Genomic DNA, 21,261 nt, shown 5'->3' with positions numbered 1-21,261 from the left:
GGCGTCGTTGGAAAGGGGAGGTCAACCGGGTTCGAATCCCCAGTTACGGCTTGCACCGACCACAGTGCTGACGTGAAATATCCTCAGGGGTTTGAGTCCCTTTACCGTCAGGGTAATCGTGGGACGTTCTCGTTTTTTTCTTCTCCATATTACGCAAATGTGAGTTAGTTAAAGTCCTGCAGGAAGGCAAATTTCTCCAAATACTTGATGCAGTTCCTTGTCTTTGAGGAATCTCCTTGCCGCCGGAAATTCGTGTTTTTCCTCTCCATGTAACGCGAACGCGGGTTACAACCACTATCGCGGGTTACAACCACTATAAGTCCTTCACGAAAGCAAGTTTGTCCCAATGCTTGATTCAGATGTTCCCCATGTCTTCTGGGTTGGGTTCAAAATAATAAGGTTACGGGTTTGAACATAAATAGTTGTAAATTCAGAATTGGGGTAAAGCTGTTCAACGCCGGTTGTAAAATATATCTTGGGTTCATTATGGTTATTATACTGTATTATAATATTTATTGACAAGTGGTAAAAAAAGAAGCAGAGACAGGGTTTAATTAATAATTTATAATTTTATTCACAATAAAATGCCCTCTTCACATTGTGCCAGTGTACACAACAAAGTGTACATTAATAACTTGTAATGTATAGCTAAGGGGGCAGGTAAAACATGTAAGTTACACTCAGCAAATACAGGAATGTTACATTCATTTTTTTTTTGTTTTGTTTATTTTTAAAAAAATGCTATGCCATATAACAACAGGAACATGGACATAATTTGGTCCCTCATAATTTCAAAGGCACTTTTATCTCTTTGCACAATTTATTAAGGCATTTGTTCAGTAACATTTTAAAAAAAAAAGTATCACACAAGCACACGTGTATTTATTTATTACTATAAAAATATGAATATTCTTAACACCAATATTCTTAAATTAAAATCAACTAAGCACTGCTAGTTGTTAAAAAAATAAATAACAAAAGCTCTATTAATTTAATAGCACGAAATTACTATCTTCTAATTAAATGTTCTCTAACACGGAGCATAACATTAAGACTAATTTTATATTCGCTAGTTATGAATATAGATTTAAGTTGATTTCATGTTAATTAACATAATACTAAATTGCAATTGTTATTGACTGCAACGATTGGCGCACTATCACCCATTTTGGCTCTGATTTGCCTCTTCGTAATAAAGAGCAAATCGTTTCGAAAAACTAATTTTGATCTATTAGGGTGGCAATATTTGGCGCATTTCCACACATTTTGGCTGTTGCACGGTTTGCAGAATAATACCTACATTAAAATTTTAAGGCAAATATAATGTACATGCATATGTCGTAAGCTAATTAATAAAATCATTCTTTTTAGGCACCGGTATTTAACAATGCGCTAGGCTATTTGGTTAAGTCTTTAGTAATTTTAAAATCTCCCTGATATTTTATAGGCTTATTAAAATATTATTTCTTCTAAGGCTATTATTTTAGATGAAAGATAAGCAAAGAATTATTCAGATGAAATTTGCTTTGGCTTATTGGAATAATGTTAAGGGAAATACTATTTAGGTTATTTACATTATGCCTTTACTACTCTAGGCTTATTTTAAACTGCCTGCAATAAATTAGGCTTATTGAACAGTAAATGATATATTTTCCAATTAGCATTAAGGTATATGTTATCACTACAGTAGGCCTAAAAAGTCGTTAGCTGATCATTTATTTGTTTAATTACTTTTAATAATTACTACTTATAATAATTACTTTACTTTTACTTATTACTTTTAATGAGTTTCAATTACTTTCAATACTCTTTTAATACTGGAGTTAGCAGCGTGTTCCAAAATTACAGTGATTATTTGCAAAAAGTCAGATTGTTCAATTAGCTAACAACATGCATAAAGATTGAGTGGGCTTCTAAAAAAAATTATCGATGCTGAATTAATTATAGAAAATTATGATAAATATTGATGAGCGATAAGTTCAAAGACTTATAAACGATAAAGATAATAAGCAAACATAAATTGTTTCTGCTAAATAACTAAAAAGTGCTTAAAACATAAGAAACAGATTAAAAATTAACCGATTTGATTTGATTAAGAACAAAAAAAAACTTTTTCCATAGGAAAAACATAGAAAATAATTTCATTCACCAAACAATACCGCTTACCCATATTCACAAAAATTTAAAGCGATAAATAATCTAATTAGAAACAAAAAAAAAAAATTTAATAAACCCAGGGGTAACAGAAATTCAACATATTGCGAAGAAAACTAGTGCCTTATTTTTTTTTTTTTTTTGTAACATTTTGCAGTACTGTTTTATTATTATTGGTTTCACAAACTACAAACACAAGAAGGGAAGAGAAAAAAATTAAATAACATAAATTATCACTGGTAGCAAATTCCCTTTTTTAAAGGATTGTGCACTCACGATTTTCAACATCATTCGTAGAGGAAAAAAAAATAATTATATAAATGCAGATAACATTGAATTATCCAAAACGAAACAGTTATCATCACAAATAAAGAAACATTCAGAGTTTTTTTTTTTTTAATATAAGCGCTAAAATCTTATTTTCAAATAATAGATACCTAAAGTATAGTTAAAAATAAATAAATATTTAAATACATGATAACATGAAAGCGTACTTAGCTGAAACTAATGCCCAAGTCCGAGAGAAATTAATTACTTAAGGAATATTAATTAATTAATTACAAGGACATGATCATTACTCAGGAATTTGACTACACAAATAAAAATGATTTCTTCAATAATATATGCAGATGATTATATCGACGTTACAGTCAATAAAAATTTTCATGCATTCTTTTGCCTTCTCATAACACGAAAAAAAAAAAAACACTTTTTCACGATAATAAAAAGATTTAATATAATGATCTACTATACAATGCAAATCAATAAATATATTTATATATATATATAAAGTGACTACCACAAATTTGCCCAGATAACACTGCAACAAAGAGGTAAGCTTGATTTATTTATAATACAAAATAGGCTAAATAGATATTTATTATATCATAGAAAATTATTGTACCTTGTATAGAGAAAAAAAACTAGTTTTCACCATTATCCAAATTGAAATTTGAATTAAACACCAAAAATAATTCGAAAAAGAATTGCCTTAAAGAAGAGTTACAGAAGAATAGCTTAAATAAGAATTAAAATAAAGTGACCAAAGAATATCAATAAAATAGTTTCATAATAAAAGCCAAAAATTAAGAGATCTTATAATTAGGCCGAAATTGTTATATGTTTAATAATATTAAGTTAAATTCGCAGCCTTAATTATTATAAAATCATAGATTTTTTTATAATATTAGTTCTTACTTGGAAAAAGTTGAGGCTCAAATGTATATTTTTATAACTTTTTCACCCGAAGAAGTTTCTCAAAAAAAAATTGGTAATAACCTAGAAAAGACTTAAAACGACTTTTAGATTTCGTTAAATTTGTAATAAGTTAGCTTTCTAACAGAACAGCATTAAACATAACATATTCAGCTGAATTAAAACAACTCAACTCATTTATTGACAATGCGAAGTCATTAAGTTGGATTTTCAATTTCGATAACATAGTTTTAATTCAAAAATGAAGTTAAAAATTCAAAGTTGTATTTCATTTACATTAATTTAAAAAAATAAATAATTTTACATAAAAATAATAAATTATGAAATAAAAGTGCAATATATTAGAAATTTCAGATATAAAAAAATATCCAGATTCTAAATACACATTAAATTAAAAGAACGAATTAGAATACAACTTTGAAATAATGTAATTCGATATTAAATAACCTGTGAATCCGCATGTGAAACAAAAATAATGACAAGAATTTAAATGAGATCACTGATTCACTGCAAGATTCAATTACTAGATTTTAAAAAAAATTGTAAGGCACAGGAAGAATATAACATGTTATTCTCTTGTAAACATTTTTTTTTAAAAGTTAAACACCACCCTACAATAATGGAAAAAACACTTTCTATTTTTGATATTTTTTTTTGTTGCAATTTTTCAAGAAATACTTAAAGAACTAATTTGCAACTTTAGAATCGTTTGGTTCATGCAATTTTTCAAATTTTGCAATAAGGTTTAACGCTTTCAGAGGTATTAGACATCGACAATAATTTACAAAAGAAAACAAGTATTTTTGAACATCCTATGCCAGAAAATTATGCAATAAGCTTGTATAAGTTATTTTGGTTATTATTTGCAATAGCTGCATAAAATTTCAAGAATCTAGCTTAAATATTTATATATGAGCATTTTTATAAAAACATATTTTTGTGTCTTATGTTTCTTAATTTAAGAATATTCAGTAAAATTCAGTAAGTATTTTCGGATTATTTTAAAATTACGAATTTGCTTTAAAATTTTGAAAGCTTTAAACTTAGTTGCAAAGTATGAAAAATCAAATTAACTAAACAATTCCAAATTCACAAAATAGTACTTTAAGTATTTCTTGAGAATTTTTAAAAAAAAATATTAAAAACTGAAAATGTCTCTTCCATTACTGTAGATTAGTGTCTTTAATGACGTTATCACCAATTTCACGAAAAATTGTCTCTATATCAGTTACATACTCAACTTTAAGGCATCAATAGAGGAAATTCTTTTAGTGAATTTTCGGCTGAAAATTATTTTGCTGAAAAGTATCAAAAATAGGGAATTTAAGAAAATTGTAGTTATCTGGGGGAGAAGGGGAAGGTCCAGTTGGATACAAGTCCAAAACAGGACCGCCTTGGCATTTGTGATTATCAATGTCAAAGTCAAAAACAGAACCACCTTGGCATTTGTGATTATCAATGTCAATGTCATCTCTATAAAGGTAGCCGACGTAATCTGCAGAGCCAGGAGCAAAATTCGATTTTCCGTGATCCGACAAACGTTCCAACAAATCCTGATAAACAAATCCTGCCGGACCCATTTCAGTGAAGAATACATCGTTCATAAGAGTGGGAGACAGCGGATGAGTGGGAGATGAGTTGAAAATGTCATTGAAACACTTCAAGTCAGTTGGCGAACCTTCGTTGCTCGATGGCGGAGAAAGCTCGCCATCCGAACCCAGACTGGTGAGTGCTTTTGGCCTGATGCCGACAGGTATAATAGGTGCTGAACTGGTACTAAGGTTGGTCAGCAGATTCTTCTTGGTCTGTTCGCTGTTGTGGATGAAATGGCATCTTGGACCATACGGACAGAGGCCAGTGCTGTGAAAGGTTCGACAGAGTTCGGTTTTGTACTTGGGATGTCTCGCCATGCTTCTCAATTCTTTAATACCATGAGCGAACTGACATTTGTCGCCATACTTGCAAGTGCCGTTTTCCTCAAAAGGCCTGCAGAGCTCCGTCTTGTACCTGCTGGAGTTGGTGTTTTGAACCATTTTCCTGTCAGACCCTGGGTCGCTGCTTACGCTCCTCTCCAACTTGGAAGAGTGGATTTGTTTGCACGACGATTCAGACTGTTGTTGATGACCGAGGCTATTTGTCTTGGTAAGAGGTGGACTGCAAGAATTTCGTCTCGAGTGGTTGGCATTTTGTTGATGGCTCAACGAAGATTTCCTGCCCTGCAGGAGGTTCCCTTTGTGCGTTGGGGACTAAAAAGAAAGAATAAAAAAATTAACATAAAAGATAATAATGTATAAAATTAAAAAAATATATTATTACGAGAACATTCTATTTTAAATCTAATTATATTATTTTTTTAAAGCTATATTAATCTCACATTTCCAAAGTAATAACTAAATTTGTTTGAAATTGAAATTTAAGTGTCTTTTACAAAATCCATATTTAATTTATACTGAATGCGATTAAAATTGGATTGAAACTTTTGCTTGTGTAGAATTCCAGTCACAAGTTACTTTTCAGAAATTTTTTATTTGAACTGAAAAAGGTTTCAGAAAAAAAAAATAGATTTAACTACAAACATATTGAAGAAAACAAAGTTATAACAAAATTGATTTTTGACAATCAATATAATCATCAATATATTGAAGATCTGAGTGACATTAACTTGATTTGATACACCCGAACCACAGTAAGCTAAATTCAACTTCTTTAACAGATGCTTTGTTTTAACTGATGATTTTGCCAACCGCATTTACTAATATATTACTAAAGGTGGTAAATGTAGCTAACTCAAACGCAAATTAATATCGATTACAATAAAACAATATTTACAATAACATACTACTGACAACAATAAACTAAAACCAATACAACAAAATTTATAAAGGAAAATAACTTATAAATTAAATATAAACAAGTCATTACTGATTGAGAAATAATGATTCATTTTATTACTTTATGTTCTCTACCACATGTTCTATAGGTTACTATATGTTCTCTTTATTTCATTACTATTACGCTCTCTATCTTTAACACAACAAAATATATAAAGGAAAAAACGACAAATTAAATATAACCAAGTCATTCGTTTTATTACTTTATGTTCTCTTTATTTCATTATTTTGTGTGTTCTCTGTCATAGACGCAAGAAAAAATAAACAATTTAAATATAAGTAAGTCGTTACTGATTTAGAAATAATGATTCCTGTTATAACTATAGGTTTTCTACCATGTTCTATGCGTTCTTTTTATTTTCATTACTATATGTTCTCTATCTCTAACACAACAAAATATATAAAGGAAAAAACTAACAAATAAAATATAAACAAGTCATTACTGATTGAGAAATAATGAACTCTTAACTTTGCTCTTATCAACTTATGAGGTATATATGACTAAATCGTTCTTTGTGCTATAAAACATTCCTCATCAAATTTTCCTGGAAAAAAATATAGATGACCTTGAAGATATCTCAATCATAAATCAGTATGTTTATATTCTTGATGTTAAAGGAATGCGAATTGACGAACGACTTTTTTATCTTCTCGATTATGCAATTATGTATTTTGAAAGACATTAAAGTACTTTTTGCAAAATTATGAGTGATATCTTTGTTAGCCACCCAATTAAAATAATTTATTTCAATAAAAAAACTTTATAAACAAAATTGTTATGATTGCATGCCTAGTTATCTAACTTTTCGCCGAAAACCATAACGGTTCTATAAGAGAGCAACAACTTTGGATTTCAAATAAACTATATAATAATTTTGTGGTAGTCAAAACTGAAATTTAGTTCTAGAAATATAGCATTTTAATTTAACGTTCCAAATTATGCACTTAAATTTTAAAAAAATTAATTATCGAAAAAATAATTTTTCTGCGAAATGTTCTAACATTTACTACATGGGTAATTAATAACTCAACATTTTAATGTTTTGTTTTATAAACATTTTAAAGTTAAAAAATGGTGTAAAAAAATGGTTTAAATAACGCATTTTCAAAATTGATTTATAGTGTATAATTCAGTCTTTAGAATAAATTATGATCAAAAGTTGGATACATTTCTTTTAATTATGTAGAATTTTGCAACAAGTTAAGGATATTTTATTTAAAAAAAAAATTTTAATTTTAGTTCTCTTACACTTTTAAAACAAGATAACCACGTTAATAGCAGTAATATAAATAGCTTCGTCATATCATATAATTACGGGAAGAACAACTTAACAATAAAAATAGCGATAGATAATAGTGGTTAAAATAAAACTAGTTTCGTTGAAGCGTTAAAGACTAAAAACGCAACAGAAAAATATAACGAAGTTGATATAACTAGCTTCGTAGCAAAGTATTATTATAAATAAAGCAGTTTAATTTAACAGTAGTAATAACTCGCTCCATTGCTGCGTTTTATTATTAATAACACATATTATCTGAAAGCTCGATTTAAGCAATCGAGTTCCTCCCAGTCATGACGAAACTAAATGGTTCGTCACAAATTAAACTATCCAAAGTAAAATAAGAAGGATGATAAAATACTTGCGAAATACACAACGCATAAAATGCTGGGATTTGGAAAGGCTAGCCGATGGCGACGAGGCATTTTTTTATTATTATTATGGTAGTTTTATAATGTCTTCCTACCTTGCGCAAACATGTACAACAGGTGTTTTGGAAAAAGTCAAGGCTGTAACTGTGTTCATGAATACAAGAAGAGCCATTTTAGAATGTGTGGGGAGAGGGGGGTCCAAGTCACGCAACATTTAAATAGCATTTACAGTGACGAGGGCTAAAAAAAATCTTTCTTGCATCATGAAATATAATGTTTGATTTAGTGTTCCAAGTCAAAACGCTAAATTCCAGTTATACAATAAGTCGGTTGTCGTCTAGTAGTAGAACGTGATGTGATTATAATGAAGAAAAATAAAGTGATAAAATCATTCAATTCTATCAACATAAAAATGTTAGGTAAAAAAAAATGGAAGAAAATAAAGTGATTCTAAGATGTTTTGTACGAGTGATAAAAATCATTCCAATTCTATCAAGATAAAAATGTTAGATAACGGTGAAAAAACATTAAAAACAACAACAGAAAAAAAAAACAGCTGTAATATTGTTCTAGGAATGATATTAACCAAAATAAAATTGGTAACAAAACTAAGAACATTATGAAAAGGTTGTTTTATTCATTGGAATACCAATGTTAAAATCATTCCAAGAATGAATTCTATCAGGATAAAAATGACAACAAATAAAGTACGATTAAAGAAGGAAAAAAAAGAATAAGAAATTAATTGTTTTTATGTACATTAGAATATCAGTAGTGAAAAGTCGCTAGGAATGAATTTTGTCAGGAGAAAAGGAATTATAATAAACAAAGAAAATATGAAAATAAAAGGTTGTTTTGTATGTTAGAATAACAGTGGTAAAATCGTTTCAAGAATGAATTCCACAAAGATAAAAATACTAATTAATAAAATAAAATTTTGAAAAAAAAAAGAAGTAAAAAAGAATAAAAGGTTGTTTTATGCATAAGAGTACCAGTGGTACAATTGTTACAAATCAATGAGGATAAAAATGGCAACAAAGTAATAACCGATAAAAATAAAGTCAACGAATGTTGCTTAGCGCACCGAATTTACACAACATAAGTAAATAAAAATATATATATATATCAGTTATGTTAAGGAATAAGTGCGAAGTTTAATGACTCAAAACGAACAAAAAAAAACTTTTTAGAATGTGTGGAAAGAACGTCTAGAAACCCTTTCCGTTATAATTCCACAGGCAATTGTTCAGTTCTTTCCTGTTTGGCAACGATTAAATTAGATGTCAAGGACTTTTTATCAATTTATTCCAAAGAAATTTCGATATCTGTTTATAGAGTCAATTTACACGGTCTCTCGATTCTGACGTGTTTATTCCGTTTACAGAAAAGTCTTGAAACCTATTAGAATTTAAATCAATGAAAATATACTATATATTTATTAGTATTTATAAATATTTGACATAACCTTAGAACAAACGATAAAATGTCTGCTGTCCAATATATGTATAAAAAAAAAATTAGAATCGCTGCAAGAACTCTTAAATGAAATCTACAGGTTATTAATTCGTGTAAGTGATTTAATTATAGGAACAGTTATTTACTATACACTTTAATAACGCATTAATGAAAAGGGCAAAGCTAATTATAGTAAGCTATATTAAACGGGGGGGGGGGGGANGGGGGGGGGGGGATAACCGTTTGTACTTAGAAAATATCTATTAACTTGAAGAGCCGCAATAAAATATTTAAGACGTAAAACATTCAGATTATTCACTCATGTATATTTTCAGGAAAATCTTTTGTTCAATTACGTTAATTATCGCAATGTTTACCAGTTCTTTCAAAGATAAATTATTCAAATTAGTAATTAAGGCTAAGTTTTTAACAATTTCTGATAAATAGTTTTTCCTCAACTATCGTGGGCTTACAGGCTAAATTCCTTCACAATCATGCCTTCTTAAGTTAAAAACATTTTAATTAAACTACACGCAATACATAAATAAAAACTGTAAGATTATTTGCGAAAACATTAAGGATTCAGAAATTATCGTCATAAAATTATTCGTAACTTCAAAGCATAATATAACTTTAAAAAGATTTAAAAAAAATGTATAAGCAAATTATTCTCAATTTTTTTTAAAAATGTATTTCAAACTTATTTTTTGAATATAGAAAATTTTTGAATACTTAGAGAATAGTTTTCTTAATTTAATTAATCTAATTTCCTCAGATTTTATACAGAAAAACGTAAATGTTTTAATTTATAACATAAGAAAACGATCGCCTCAATTTAAATATGAGCTGATATTACATTGGCAACAAAAAAAATGAAGCTACGTATTCTCACGATTTCAACTAACATATCATCTTCCAAACTATCACGAATTTCTCTACAAGAATATGATGCCCATTCAGTTCTCTCATAAAATTCAAAGATGCAAGAATAGCTAACGCATCTATCATGACGTAATTCGTAGAACAATAGAACACAACGTTCTCTATAAGTTACTTCAGTAGTAATTTCAAATAAGCCTGACAGAATCGCAATTGGAACAGAATTACAACGTCAAGATATCAGCAACAGTTGCGCGGCAAATGCTCGATAAGGAAAAAAAAAATGTTCAAACAAAAACAGAAAGAATCGTTCATGAAACAGCTGCTGGAACGACGTCATTTTTCTGTGAATCATCATTGAAAAATAATTATATGATGGCAACTTAAAAATTATCGTCTGACTGTTTCAAAGCACGTGTCTGAAAAGAACGACGGAATTTTTTGAACAATAAACTTAGAACAGTAACATATTACGTGACAACACAGCACGTGTTGGTAAAATGATCATTGAGTATAAAATACATTAAAAAAACAAATAAGCAAACAAAAATTTCCCGAAAATGACAAATATAATGTATGAATGAAGCTGATATGACATAAGGCTTAGTGGACAATGAAAATGATGAATGGACGATCTCCCTTGCGTTCATCTTGAGTTAAAAAAATTATTTCAGAAATAATTTTTCTAAGTAAAAACGTGTTTTCTTTTTGTTGTGGAAAATACGTCTTTAGTTTAAAAATTTATGTAGCGTAAAATTAATTTAAAAAAATAAGTTACTGCTGAAACTGTGATTAAATTTTAAAACATTCTTAAATACTTCAGAAAAAGTTTTTTTTTTTTCTTTTCTCGAGCTTCTTTTTTCGTAATAATTTTAACACACAAGAATATTTTTAAAGTGAATCAGTTCGGAATTAACGGAATTAAGTAACGAAAGCTTCGGAATTAACTCCTCAAAATTCGGAATTGTCTTCAAAAGCATTAATAAAAAATATTCTTAAGGAATTTGCAATGCCGAATGTAAATGAAAGGATAAAACTTTCACATATTTATAAATACGATTCAAAATTGTCAAATGTGTAAATTTAGCAGCACAAAATAAGACGTATATTCAAAAGAAATTTCAGATTATCAGAAATCTACAAACTCGATATTTAAATGTAAATTTAAAACAAAAAAAGGCACTAAGAGGAGAAAAAGCCATTAAAATTTCAAATCTGCACAAGATTTTTTAAAATAATGAATTTTCGAATTTTAAAATTCAGCCGATCTTAAAAAGTTGCTCCTGTTCACAGCTGAGCAATAATTAATTAGCTACATAATTCAACAAATATTTAAAATAAGTGTTAAAAAACTAATAATAATAATTTAAATTTAGGCTTAGTAATCGCAAGGCGATCTTTATACAAATGATAACAAAATCGTACGATCACTTCGATAAGAAGTTTTATTCGAAAGGGTAAATGAAACATGTAAACAACCAATTATCTAATCATTATCATAAAGATACCGTAATAAAATTGTTTGATAGTAATAAAAGAATACGCAGCAGACACCGCCCTATTCTTTCTAGAGGTCAAGAGCGATTTAAAAAACAACAGTGATAATGGCCACAGTTCATTAAACTGAAACACGCTTCATAAAATAGCAATTTTCACGGCTAATGAACACATGGTATTAAAATTAGCATGTTAATTCTTGTTTCCAACAGTTCAGGGATATTTATATAAAACTAAAACTAATATCATTATCTTTGTATACAATAGTCTATGGTTATTACGACAATATTAAAATTGTACCAATCCAATACTATCAGGCTAATCTTCGTTCACAGATAACAATGTTAAAATTTTACCAAAATTAGCGTGTTAGTCTTTGTGGACAAATGCAAAAAAATTTAAACTATATGAAAGTTGTGCCATTAGCATGTCAATATTTGTTTAGGAAAGAAAAAAATAATTAAGGTTTTTTTTTTTTAAAAAAATATATATTAAAATTGACATTCTTAAAACTTATGCAAATTACAATGGTTTTCATGGATTCAAAAGTCGTTCATTAGCCATTGTAAATAGCAATAGTAAGCAGAGAAATTTTACTATATTATGATAAATTTTTATTTATTAGAAACGTTTACCAAATAGCGCAAGAAAAAAATAACTCGAAAATTAATCGGGTAATTTTCATAAATTATTAATAAAATTTCCAATATCCCAAGATCTAACAATTAGTACTGGAATCGAGATTATATTAAAATTTTTTAGAAATTCTGAGAATATCCCAGTAAAATCAATGTTAATTTTAACAAAAATGATATTAATACAAAACAAATGTAAAATAATTTCAAAGATGCCTCAACATTTTGCAGGAATGTAATGCTATTAAATTCATTTTAATATAAGTTGTTAAATTTGTTTTCATCTGAATCCTTTGACATTTCTTTTTTCTCTGATTAATCAAATCTGGTGAAGGCAAATTCCCCTGATTTCAAAAAAGTGCAGCACGTATTTCCGCTGCACGTACAAATATTTGCATATCTGCCTCCTCAATCAGAAGTGATTAAAACATCTACATAATGAATATTAATTTGTCTATCTTAGGCTAATGATAGATACGAAAAAGCAATCTAAGATAATTCTATGATTTAGTTTTGCTTAAACAAAACCACCTGGCATCTTCAGTAATTATCCACCAATGGTTAAAACGTGATGGCTGATTTTTTACCGCTTCGGGATATGTACGAATAATACGTGTGACAAGACAGGAATAGCCTTCGCACAATCGCTTTAAACCTTTTCTAACGTAATTACAAGCCTTTAATAAATAAAATTAATATTTTCCTTTTCTTACAGCCATAATTCTACTAAATGCCTTATTATAAAATTATAATACAATAAGCAAAATTATAAGGACGATGACCTGTTTTAAATATTAAACAATAAAATAAGCTTCAAATAATTTATTCATATTAAAAAAGTTGAATAAGAATTCTTTATGTGATGAATTAATAAATAAATTACTTCCCTATGTAAACATGCGATTGTCTACGTAAAAAAATTACTATATAAAACATAAAAATAGATTTTTAGTTTTCATAAGTACTCCGCAATTCCGTGTTCGAAATTAAAATCCGTAAAAACTACGGAAAATTAGTAGTAATCAGAATCCATATATCAGCAAAATATAACAAATAACGCATCGCTTATGTCAAACAAATAAAAAAAAAATATTTCCAATTTTCGAATACTATGCTATTATATTTAAAATTAAAAATAAATAAAAAACACACAATAAGCTTCTAAAATATCTGTTAGTAACCTAATTAGGTAAGCGGTTTAAAAGTTATTGAAACATCAAAAGCAATAAACACCTTTGGTTTTCAGTATGATACTCATTTGAAACGCTCTAGTTTAAATGTTACAAAAGATTCTAAACCTATTTTTATATTAGAAAACAAAAAACACCCTTCAATACGAAAATAGAACACGTTAAATACAATAAGCAAGAGATATATAATTTCATTCACAAAATTTATAAAAAAAGAATTGGCAATGGCACGTTTCTGGTAAGCATTTATCGTCTGCTCGGTTGAGCGCACCGCTAATCAAGTGCAAAAATAGGTGCAACCGATAGCAAGTTAAATAGCTTTAAGTACCATACATTACGCCTGACCTGATATTTTCGACAATAAAGACTTCAATTCAATTTTTATCGACGATTTTAAATAAGATGGCGTAAGATGCTAGTCTATTGATGCAACGACAAATAACTACTTAGAACAATTCCATTGCTCTGCTCTTATTTCTCTAACGGTAGTCGTAACTAGATCCGGATTCGAAAAGTGGGCGAAATCAGTTAATATTTCAGAATGATAAAAGAAATAATCAAATTGTTCTACGTGCATAGTTATTTCAAAGGAAATTTATTAAACGAAAATAAATTTATATTTAAATGAAACTTGCTATATAAATTATTGGCACAATAAAATAAAATAAAAATCAAGCCAGCTTCTTTTTTCAATATTATCTTAAAACTGATTGAAACCGTAAAATTTCTTTCTAACATTGATATTTGTTTTAATCAACGATTTCTTGTACTTACACGAACGTAGCCAGAATTAGCATTTTTCTGTTAGCCAATCGAAAGAAGTATTTCGGTTTATTTTAAAATAAGAAGGGAAAAAAAGAAAAGACTGTCACCATAAAAAAATCGTCGAATTTACTGGCGCCGGCTAACATAAAATTAACAAAAACTGTAACACCAAATAAATGATATAATTTTTAACCGCCTTCAATTTTTCAATAATTTAGAACAGGAGCAAATAAACTTAATTAAATATTTATTTCATATGCGTAAGTAATTATCACCATATTTTTTTAATGTATGCAATAATCATTTCTTACGTTAAGATTCATTTCTTTCATAAATATTTGTATGACCGCATATTGAGTATCATTAAAAATCGCGTAATTAAATTCATTAAATATTTTACATGAGTAAATAATTCATATCATATTTTCTATTGCATTTAATATTCATTTCTCAAATAAAAAATGCTATGGAAATTTAGAAAATATTTTGAATAAAAGCAAAAAATATTGAATATATATATTTCAATGCATAAATAATTTTCAACTGAATTTTTATGACCATGAAACATAATTATTTCATCTCAAAGAATTTATGCGATTTACAAACATAATTTATGATAAACATAATTAATTTATGATAAACATTATTCATTACACTAACATTATTCATTTTTATTACACTAACAGTAGAATAGAGTTCTAAAAAGCAACAACTGCTGTAGGAATTGTAAATATTATTCAAGAGCACTTCAGAAATAGCCAAAACAAGCATGGACATGTATGATCTATGCCCTAGAAGGAATAAATAAATAAAAGATCTCCCCATCACGCCACCCAACCCCCACAGTATAACCTTGAAATGTCTAGAATAAGGATTTGTGGGGGGTGAGGGGAAAAAAATACTTGCTCAGCAGGTCCCTCCACCCTAGTCTGGGACATTTTCGAATGCTATTGAATAAGAAAAGACCTGTCCAAAAATTTAAGGTTTCTGTTCCATATGCGCCGTTTTGTTTGCAAACAACAGACAATGCAAAATTCCATATCCATTAATGAAATACTAAATCCATTCCAATCGAATATTCGAATTTTTTTTTTTTACACCAAATAACCTAGTCCACAACTTTATTTCTGCACACTTTAATGAAGAATCAACTGTTCTCTACAAAATAATTAATGGAAAAACTAGAAAAATTACTTATAAATATTAATTTTGTATAACACACTGGTCTAGATCAAAACCCATATATAGATAATACTTTGTGACAAACGTTAAGAATGAATTATTAATTGAGAACTGCCAACATTCTACATTTTTTTTTTTTTTTTTTTTTTTTTTTTTTTTTTTTTTTTTTTNAATTACTTATAAATATTAATTTTGTATAACACACTGGTCTAGATCAAGACCCATATATAGATAATACTTTGTGACAAACGTTTAGAATGAATTATTAATTGAGAACTGCCAACATTCTACACTTTTTTTTTTGGAAAATTGTTTCAAATGGTAGTTTATGCTTTAATGTGTAATTCTTTGTCTTGTAAATATGACTTTATTTTCGGCAACACTACATGTAAATTTTTCATAAGTTCATAGAAAAGTTAGTTCCAGCTCTCTCATGGCGAGGGTTTTAAAATGTTGGCAAAATTACCAAAAAATTCTAAGAGCTTTACTTCTTAACTGTCTACTGCTCGATAAAATATTTTGCCCAAAAAGCTTAGTAGTAAGCAGCCCTGTTAATTAATTATTAAATTATAATTAATTAGTATTAGATATTTTGGCAGAAATTATTTCTTATTTAAAATAGACTTAACATTTCAAAATATTAATATTGTTTATACTTTTTACCCAAAATACCAATTAATGAAACGTATATAATAGTCACACACACATGTAAGAATGTCTTACAGTTAAATATCTTGGATGTTTTCGTACCTATGTTGCAGAGAAAAATTCAAAGTTTTTTTTAAAAATATTATTGAGATTTTAACCATAAAATTTTTCAGACTTCAAGTTTGTTGCATCCTGTTACTATAATGAAGTTGTATTTCTACTATAATGGGGTTCTATGATTTCATTCTAATAGATGAATATTTTGTTTATAACGTAATTACAAATCGTGTATGTTAATACGCATTTTTATAATGATAATCTAAGTAAATATAAATAAAATAACAAATTATTCAGCTAATATAGCTTTTCAAACCGTGGTCGAAATTTTAAAATCTGAATAGCATTAAAAATAATATGAAATAAAACGGAATTTATAACGAAAATTGTTCGAAAAAAAAATTACTAATTGGTAGTATTACTTAATTCCAACTATAATTAGGCCAGTTTGAGATATATGTAATATATTACAATACCAGCTCATAACAGAAAATGTACGCATGATATTAAATTAGCTAAGATCTTGTAATGATACTGACTAAAAACTTTATTCATGGTTAAAGAAAAGATATTAAATGAGAAAAATATAGTATATAGCAATTTCTCGACCGTAAAATTTTACTATGGACCTCAAAGGGACTTAAAATATTCCTAGCTTAAGATAATATGTTATTTTGAATTATGCTAGGCAAAAAATAAACAATCCAAGCTATAAAAATGTAATTGATTCAAATGAATTAGCACGTCTTTTTCATAAGATATATCCAAAAACTATCACAACGTTAAAAACTTAACTACAAATTAATGAAACCAATTTAATTAACTAACATGAAATCAATTAAAAAAAATTTTAACTCCATAAATTCAGAGTTAATAGTAATAATTCGATAAATAACACTCAATAGCGAAATTATAGATTATAACAAATAAAATAGTGAAACATAAACATTTTTTAAATTTCTTTTCAAGCTAATTACTAATGAATAAAAATTACTGATGATTAAAAATTTTTTAAAAAATCTTCTTTAAATTATTAGTAGCAACGTTCAATTTTATTAACTGATTTTGAATTCAAACATTTACTTCGTTAATAGATCGTAAAAATAATCGCCATTCCATATTACCGATTTCACAAGTAATGCTAAAGCTGAGAATCATTGGCAAAAATTAATACAGATAGCGTATAATAACAACAGATAGCGTAGTATAACATATATTAAACAGATAGCGTAGTGATACTGTAAGAAGTCTCTGATTACGGAGGGGGAAAAAAACTCCAATAAAAATACAAATTTACGAGGTATTTTAATTCGAAATTCTCACACTAAAATACGAGCTACGTTGTTTTAATTTTGGTAAATGAATATGAGCTACTAGAAATTGATTGCGTATTTACACTGAAAAACTATAGCAAATACTCATCTTTTCTCTAAGATGTGGCTTTAATTTAGAAATATATACTCTCTGGAGCCAAAGCACAAAAAATAACTTCAATTAACTGAAGAACTGTATCTTAGTTAACGTCTTTTTAAACTACAAAACGAACTGTATTGATTCAATTAAAGAGTTCCATAAATAAAGTAATATTGAACAAAGAGAAAAGGCATCACTTAAAACATTTTTTGGATTGTTTGCTTTTGGCATGAATTTTATATTTAGCAAATGGTAACGATTGTTTAATTTTCAAATTATTTAATATTCGAAAAAAGTATTTTGATAATTAATTAAAAAAAAACTCAAAATATAAACTAAAAAGGAACGTATTTAACAGAACAGAATTAATTAGTATTTAACAGTTAACAGAATTTAGATATCAGGAAGAAATATGAAAAAATGAATGAAAGTTAAAATTAAAGATAGACATATGCCTTCCGTTCATTTTTATTTACATAGTTAGTAATAAAAAGGAATAAAAATTATTCCTTTGGAATAAGATTAATATTCATTTAAAAGTTTCATAAAACGAAAATACGGAGACTGACAACGAGATAGATATGTTTCAGTCTGAAAAAAACAACAACCTGTTGTTGGTGGATGCGTGTAGTTATTTTTCCATTCCCCCACTAACACATCTTTTCTCTTCAGCCTACAGCATCCCAAAAAACCTGTTTTCTTTCTTCTGGTTTCTCTTTCATCGGTGACTTCCAGGCAAAAAGAAGCCGGTCGCTGATGATGCAAAACCACTCTCGCTTGACAACACTAACACAGAAATATTATCTAAATCTCAAGAAACGGAATAATCCTTCATAATGTAACACCGATTTCGCAAATGATGCATGGAGCTAACGCTCAAGTTTAAAAAAATTAATAAAACGATTTCAACAGAAATCTACTGTTTGAAAAAAAAAAAATTAAATCGTTTGCGTTCGTGTAGAAAAAAGAAATTATATACTATCTAAGTGATTTATGTTCAATCTACAAAAATAAGCGTTCTCAATCTAAAATAATATAATTGCTATTTTATTATTTGATTTATTTTATCTATATTTGGTTTAAAAAATGTCAAAGATAATTCATAGATACAGATATTGGAACACTTGAATGGTTTTCTACAAAAAACTATTCTAAGAAATATAATTTATAATATAATATTTGATTCTTAACACGCTTTGTAAAATGCATAAACATAACAATCCGAAAACAAGTAATGTTAAACGCAATTTACTAAACACATATCTGTCCGCAGTATTATTTGCACAAGCAGTGAGCTAATGTCGGCATTTTAAATTAATTAATAATTTACTGCAACATGCACTCGACGAACTTTCGACATTTGACCACTTGCCAGTGGATTGATGCCTCTTCTTCCTATGAACCGATAAGTGTTAACATTTATTTGGTCCTTTGATTTTCAGCCAAGATTTGTTTAGCATCTTTGCATAACATTTTATCAGTAAATAAAATTCATAGCATAAGATATTCATCGATTTCTAAAAAGGCTAGTTAATTAACTCAATACAAAACATTATGAAACTAAATTATGATTTTTTAAAACAGTTGGTTTCGTTTCGATAAATTTGTAAAACTTATACCTAAAATTTTAAAACTAAACGAGAACTAACATGCTAACAAAAACAAGGAATGAGAGATCAAATAATACAAGAAATTAGATCCAAATTAATAAATACACTTAAGATGGACGGAGATGTAAAATAAAGTTAAAAAATAATTTTTACAATTTCAAAACAAAAAAATACATCAAAAATAATATTAAGCTCTTCCTTCAAACAATTATTTAATTTTCAGATTCCATTGAAAAAATATTTTTTATCAGAGGAAGGAAAATAATAAATAGAATTATTTAATTAGTAACATTTAATAAAAAAAGATACGCACCTGTGCACGATCAATGCAATTTAACGTCATGATAAGTCTATCCAAAATATAATATCACACTTTCCTCAAAAATTTTAAATAAAAGAGCGATAATTTTAGTTAATCACAGAATATCACACCCACTAAATTGATCAACAACTCTGTAGGTTGGGGAGGACGCTCTTTTTAAAATATTGTAATAGATTAAGCATCTAATATAGAAGCTTTAAACTCTGGCACTAGTTTCTTGATTAAAAGGCACTGTAATTATAAGAGGTAAATTTTACATGTACAAAATCACCATCACAGCCATATTGTCTCGGTGTTTTGAGAGTAGCCACCACCACAAGTTATCGTCGCTCTCACACAGCATCGAGTGCGAACCGTTATTCCTCTGGGAGCAACTTTTCTAGCTCCTGCGATGAGCCTTATCGATGGAAACGTCATCAAATGTGGGAGGAGTTTAGAATTGATCGTCCAATCAGAGTTCAGTAAATTTTTTTTATTTATTTGGACGTAGCTGATAAAACATGGAAAGTTACTTATTTTCACTGAGCAGAAAGAAGTTAAAGAGAGATTTTCAAACGACTAGATTCTTCATCGAGTCCAGATTTCATTCCCTTGGAACAATTTTTTTTTTTTAAATTTGATAAATAATATTTTTTATCAAATTATTGTGTGCATTAATATTTAAGAATAAGATAAAGCAACAAAATAAAAGATGCTTAAGCTCAAAATTTTAATTTTTTACAGATTTATTTTTCCGTGAAGGCAAGCTGCGGTCAACAGCTAGTATATAGTAAATATAAATAAATTTTAAGATTAAAGTTAGTTTTGTAAAAGGAATGATTAAAAAAAATTTTTAAACTTATCATCATTATTTTAATATTATTATTAATAATAATTATATTATTATTTTCTATAATAGAATGTATATTGCAATTTGTCTTTTTTTCTACACTGTTATTTAAGAGTGTGAGAAATCGATGAAATTATAGATTATAGGCTACTTTAATTAATCTAATCGTATCAATCTAATTTTTTTTTCCTTATTTATCTAACTATTTCTCAAGGCATTGTTGTGGATGTAAATGAAGTTGATGATAAAAAAAAGTAATTTTGTAGAAAGTAATTTTCACTTCAAAATGTTTTCGCTTAGTTAAGAAAAAATATGTAAAGAACGCAATAAATAAATAAATAATGGAAAATCCTAATAAACTTCGATTTAATCATCAAATCATCAGAATATTACGTGCTGGGAGTCAATCTTTTTGATTCGAGGGCTTTACTTTAACGCTGTTTTTTAAAGCCCTGTCGACAAGAAAAAAGAAAGAAAAAAAAAACATTAAGTGCTTTACACTAGAAGCAATGCGAAAATTTTAAATTATATAAATAATTTTGCCGTGAAGAATTATCTGGGCTTTAAAAAAGACAAATGACTTAAATATTTTATTAGTTATAAATTTTTTTCTAAAAATCACCAATTTGGCGACATTTTTACACCTAGTGAAAATTATCAAAATCACTGCCTTATCGTCAGGTTTTGCAAATTTTTATGAGCCCAGGTAATGCAGCATTGGAGTAAGTTTTTAAAAAATTAGTCCGCAAACGCTTTCCATTTTCACAAAACTTTGACTTTTTTCCTCAATATTGACGTTTAGCGCCATTTTCACTATAAGCGTTGACAGCTAGCACTGTCTTGAGATAAGCTAAACTTGACCTAACAA

The 21,261-nt window shown here is 27.9% G+C and overlaps 1 protein-coding gene across 1 annotated transcript; it reads right to left on the bottom strand.

Annotated features, from left to right (window-relative positions):
* Window positions 1–549: 549 nt before the first annotated feature.
* LOC107438652 (mRNA decay activator protein ZFP36L1) lies at window positions 550–19,939 on the bottom strand. Its single transcript, XM_016050984.3, has 2 exons — window positions 19,556–19,939; window positions 550–5,615 (listed from the first exon to the last, which is right to left on the bottom strand). The coding sequence occupies exons 1-2, from the start codon at window positions 19,583–19,585 to the stop codon at window positions 4,638–4,640; spliced, it is 1,008 nt and encodes a 335-aa protein (XP_015906470.1). The 5' UTR covers window positions 19,586–19,939; the 3' UTR covers window positions 550–4,637.
* Between the last annotated feature and the right edge of the window lie 1,322 nt (window positions 19,940–21,261).

This window comes from Parasteatoda tepidariorum, chromosome 5, assembly GCF_043381705.1.
Source record: "Parasteatoda tepidariorum isolate YZ-2023 chromosome 5, CAS_Ptep_4.0, whole genome shotgun sequence".
Taxonomy (NCBI): Eukaryota; Metazoa; Arthropoda; class Arachnida; order Araneae; family Theridiidae; genus Parasteatoda; species Parasteatoda tepidariorum.
The sequence above is the reverse complement of the archived record's forward strand: the minus strand, read 5'-3'. Positions and strand labels throughout refer to the sequence as shown.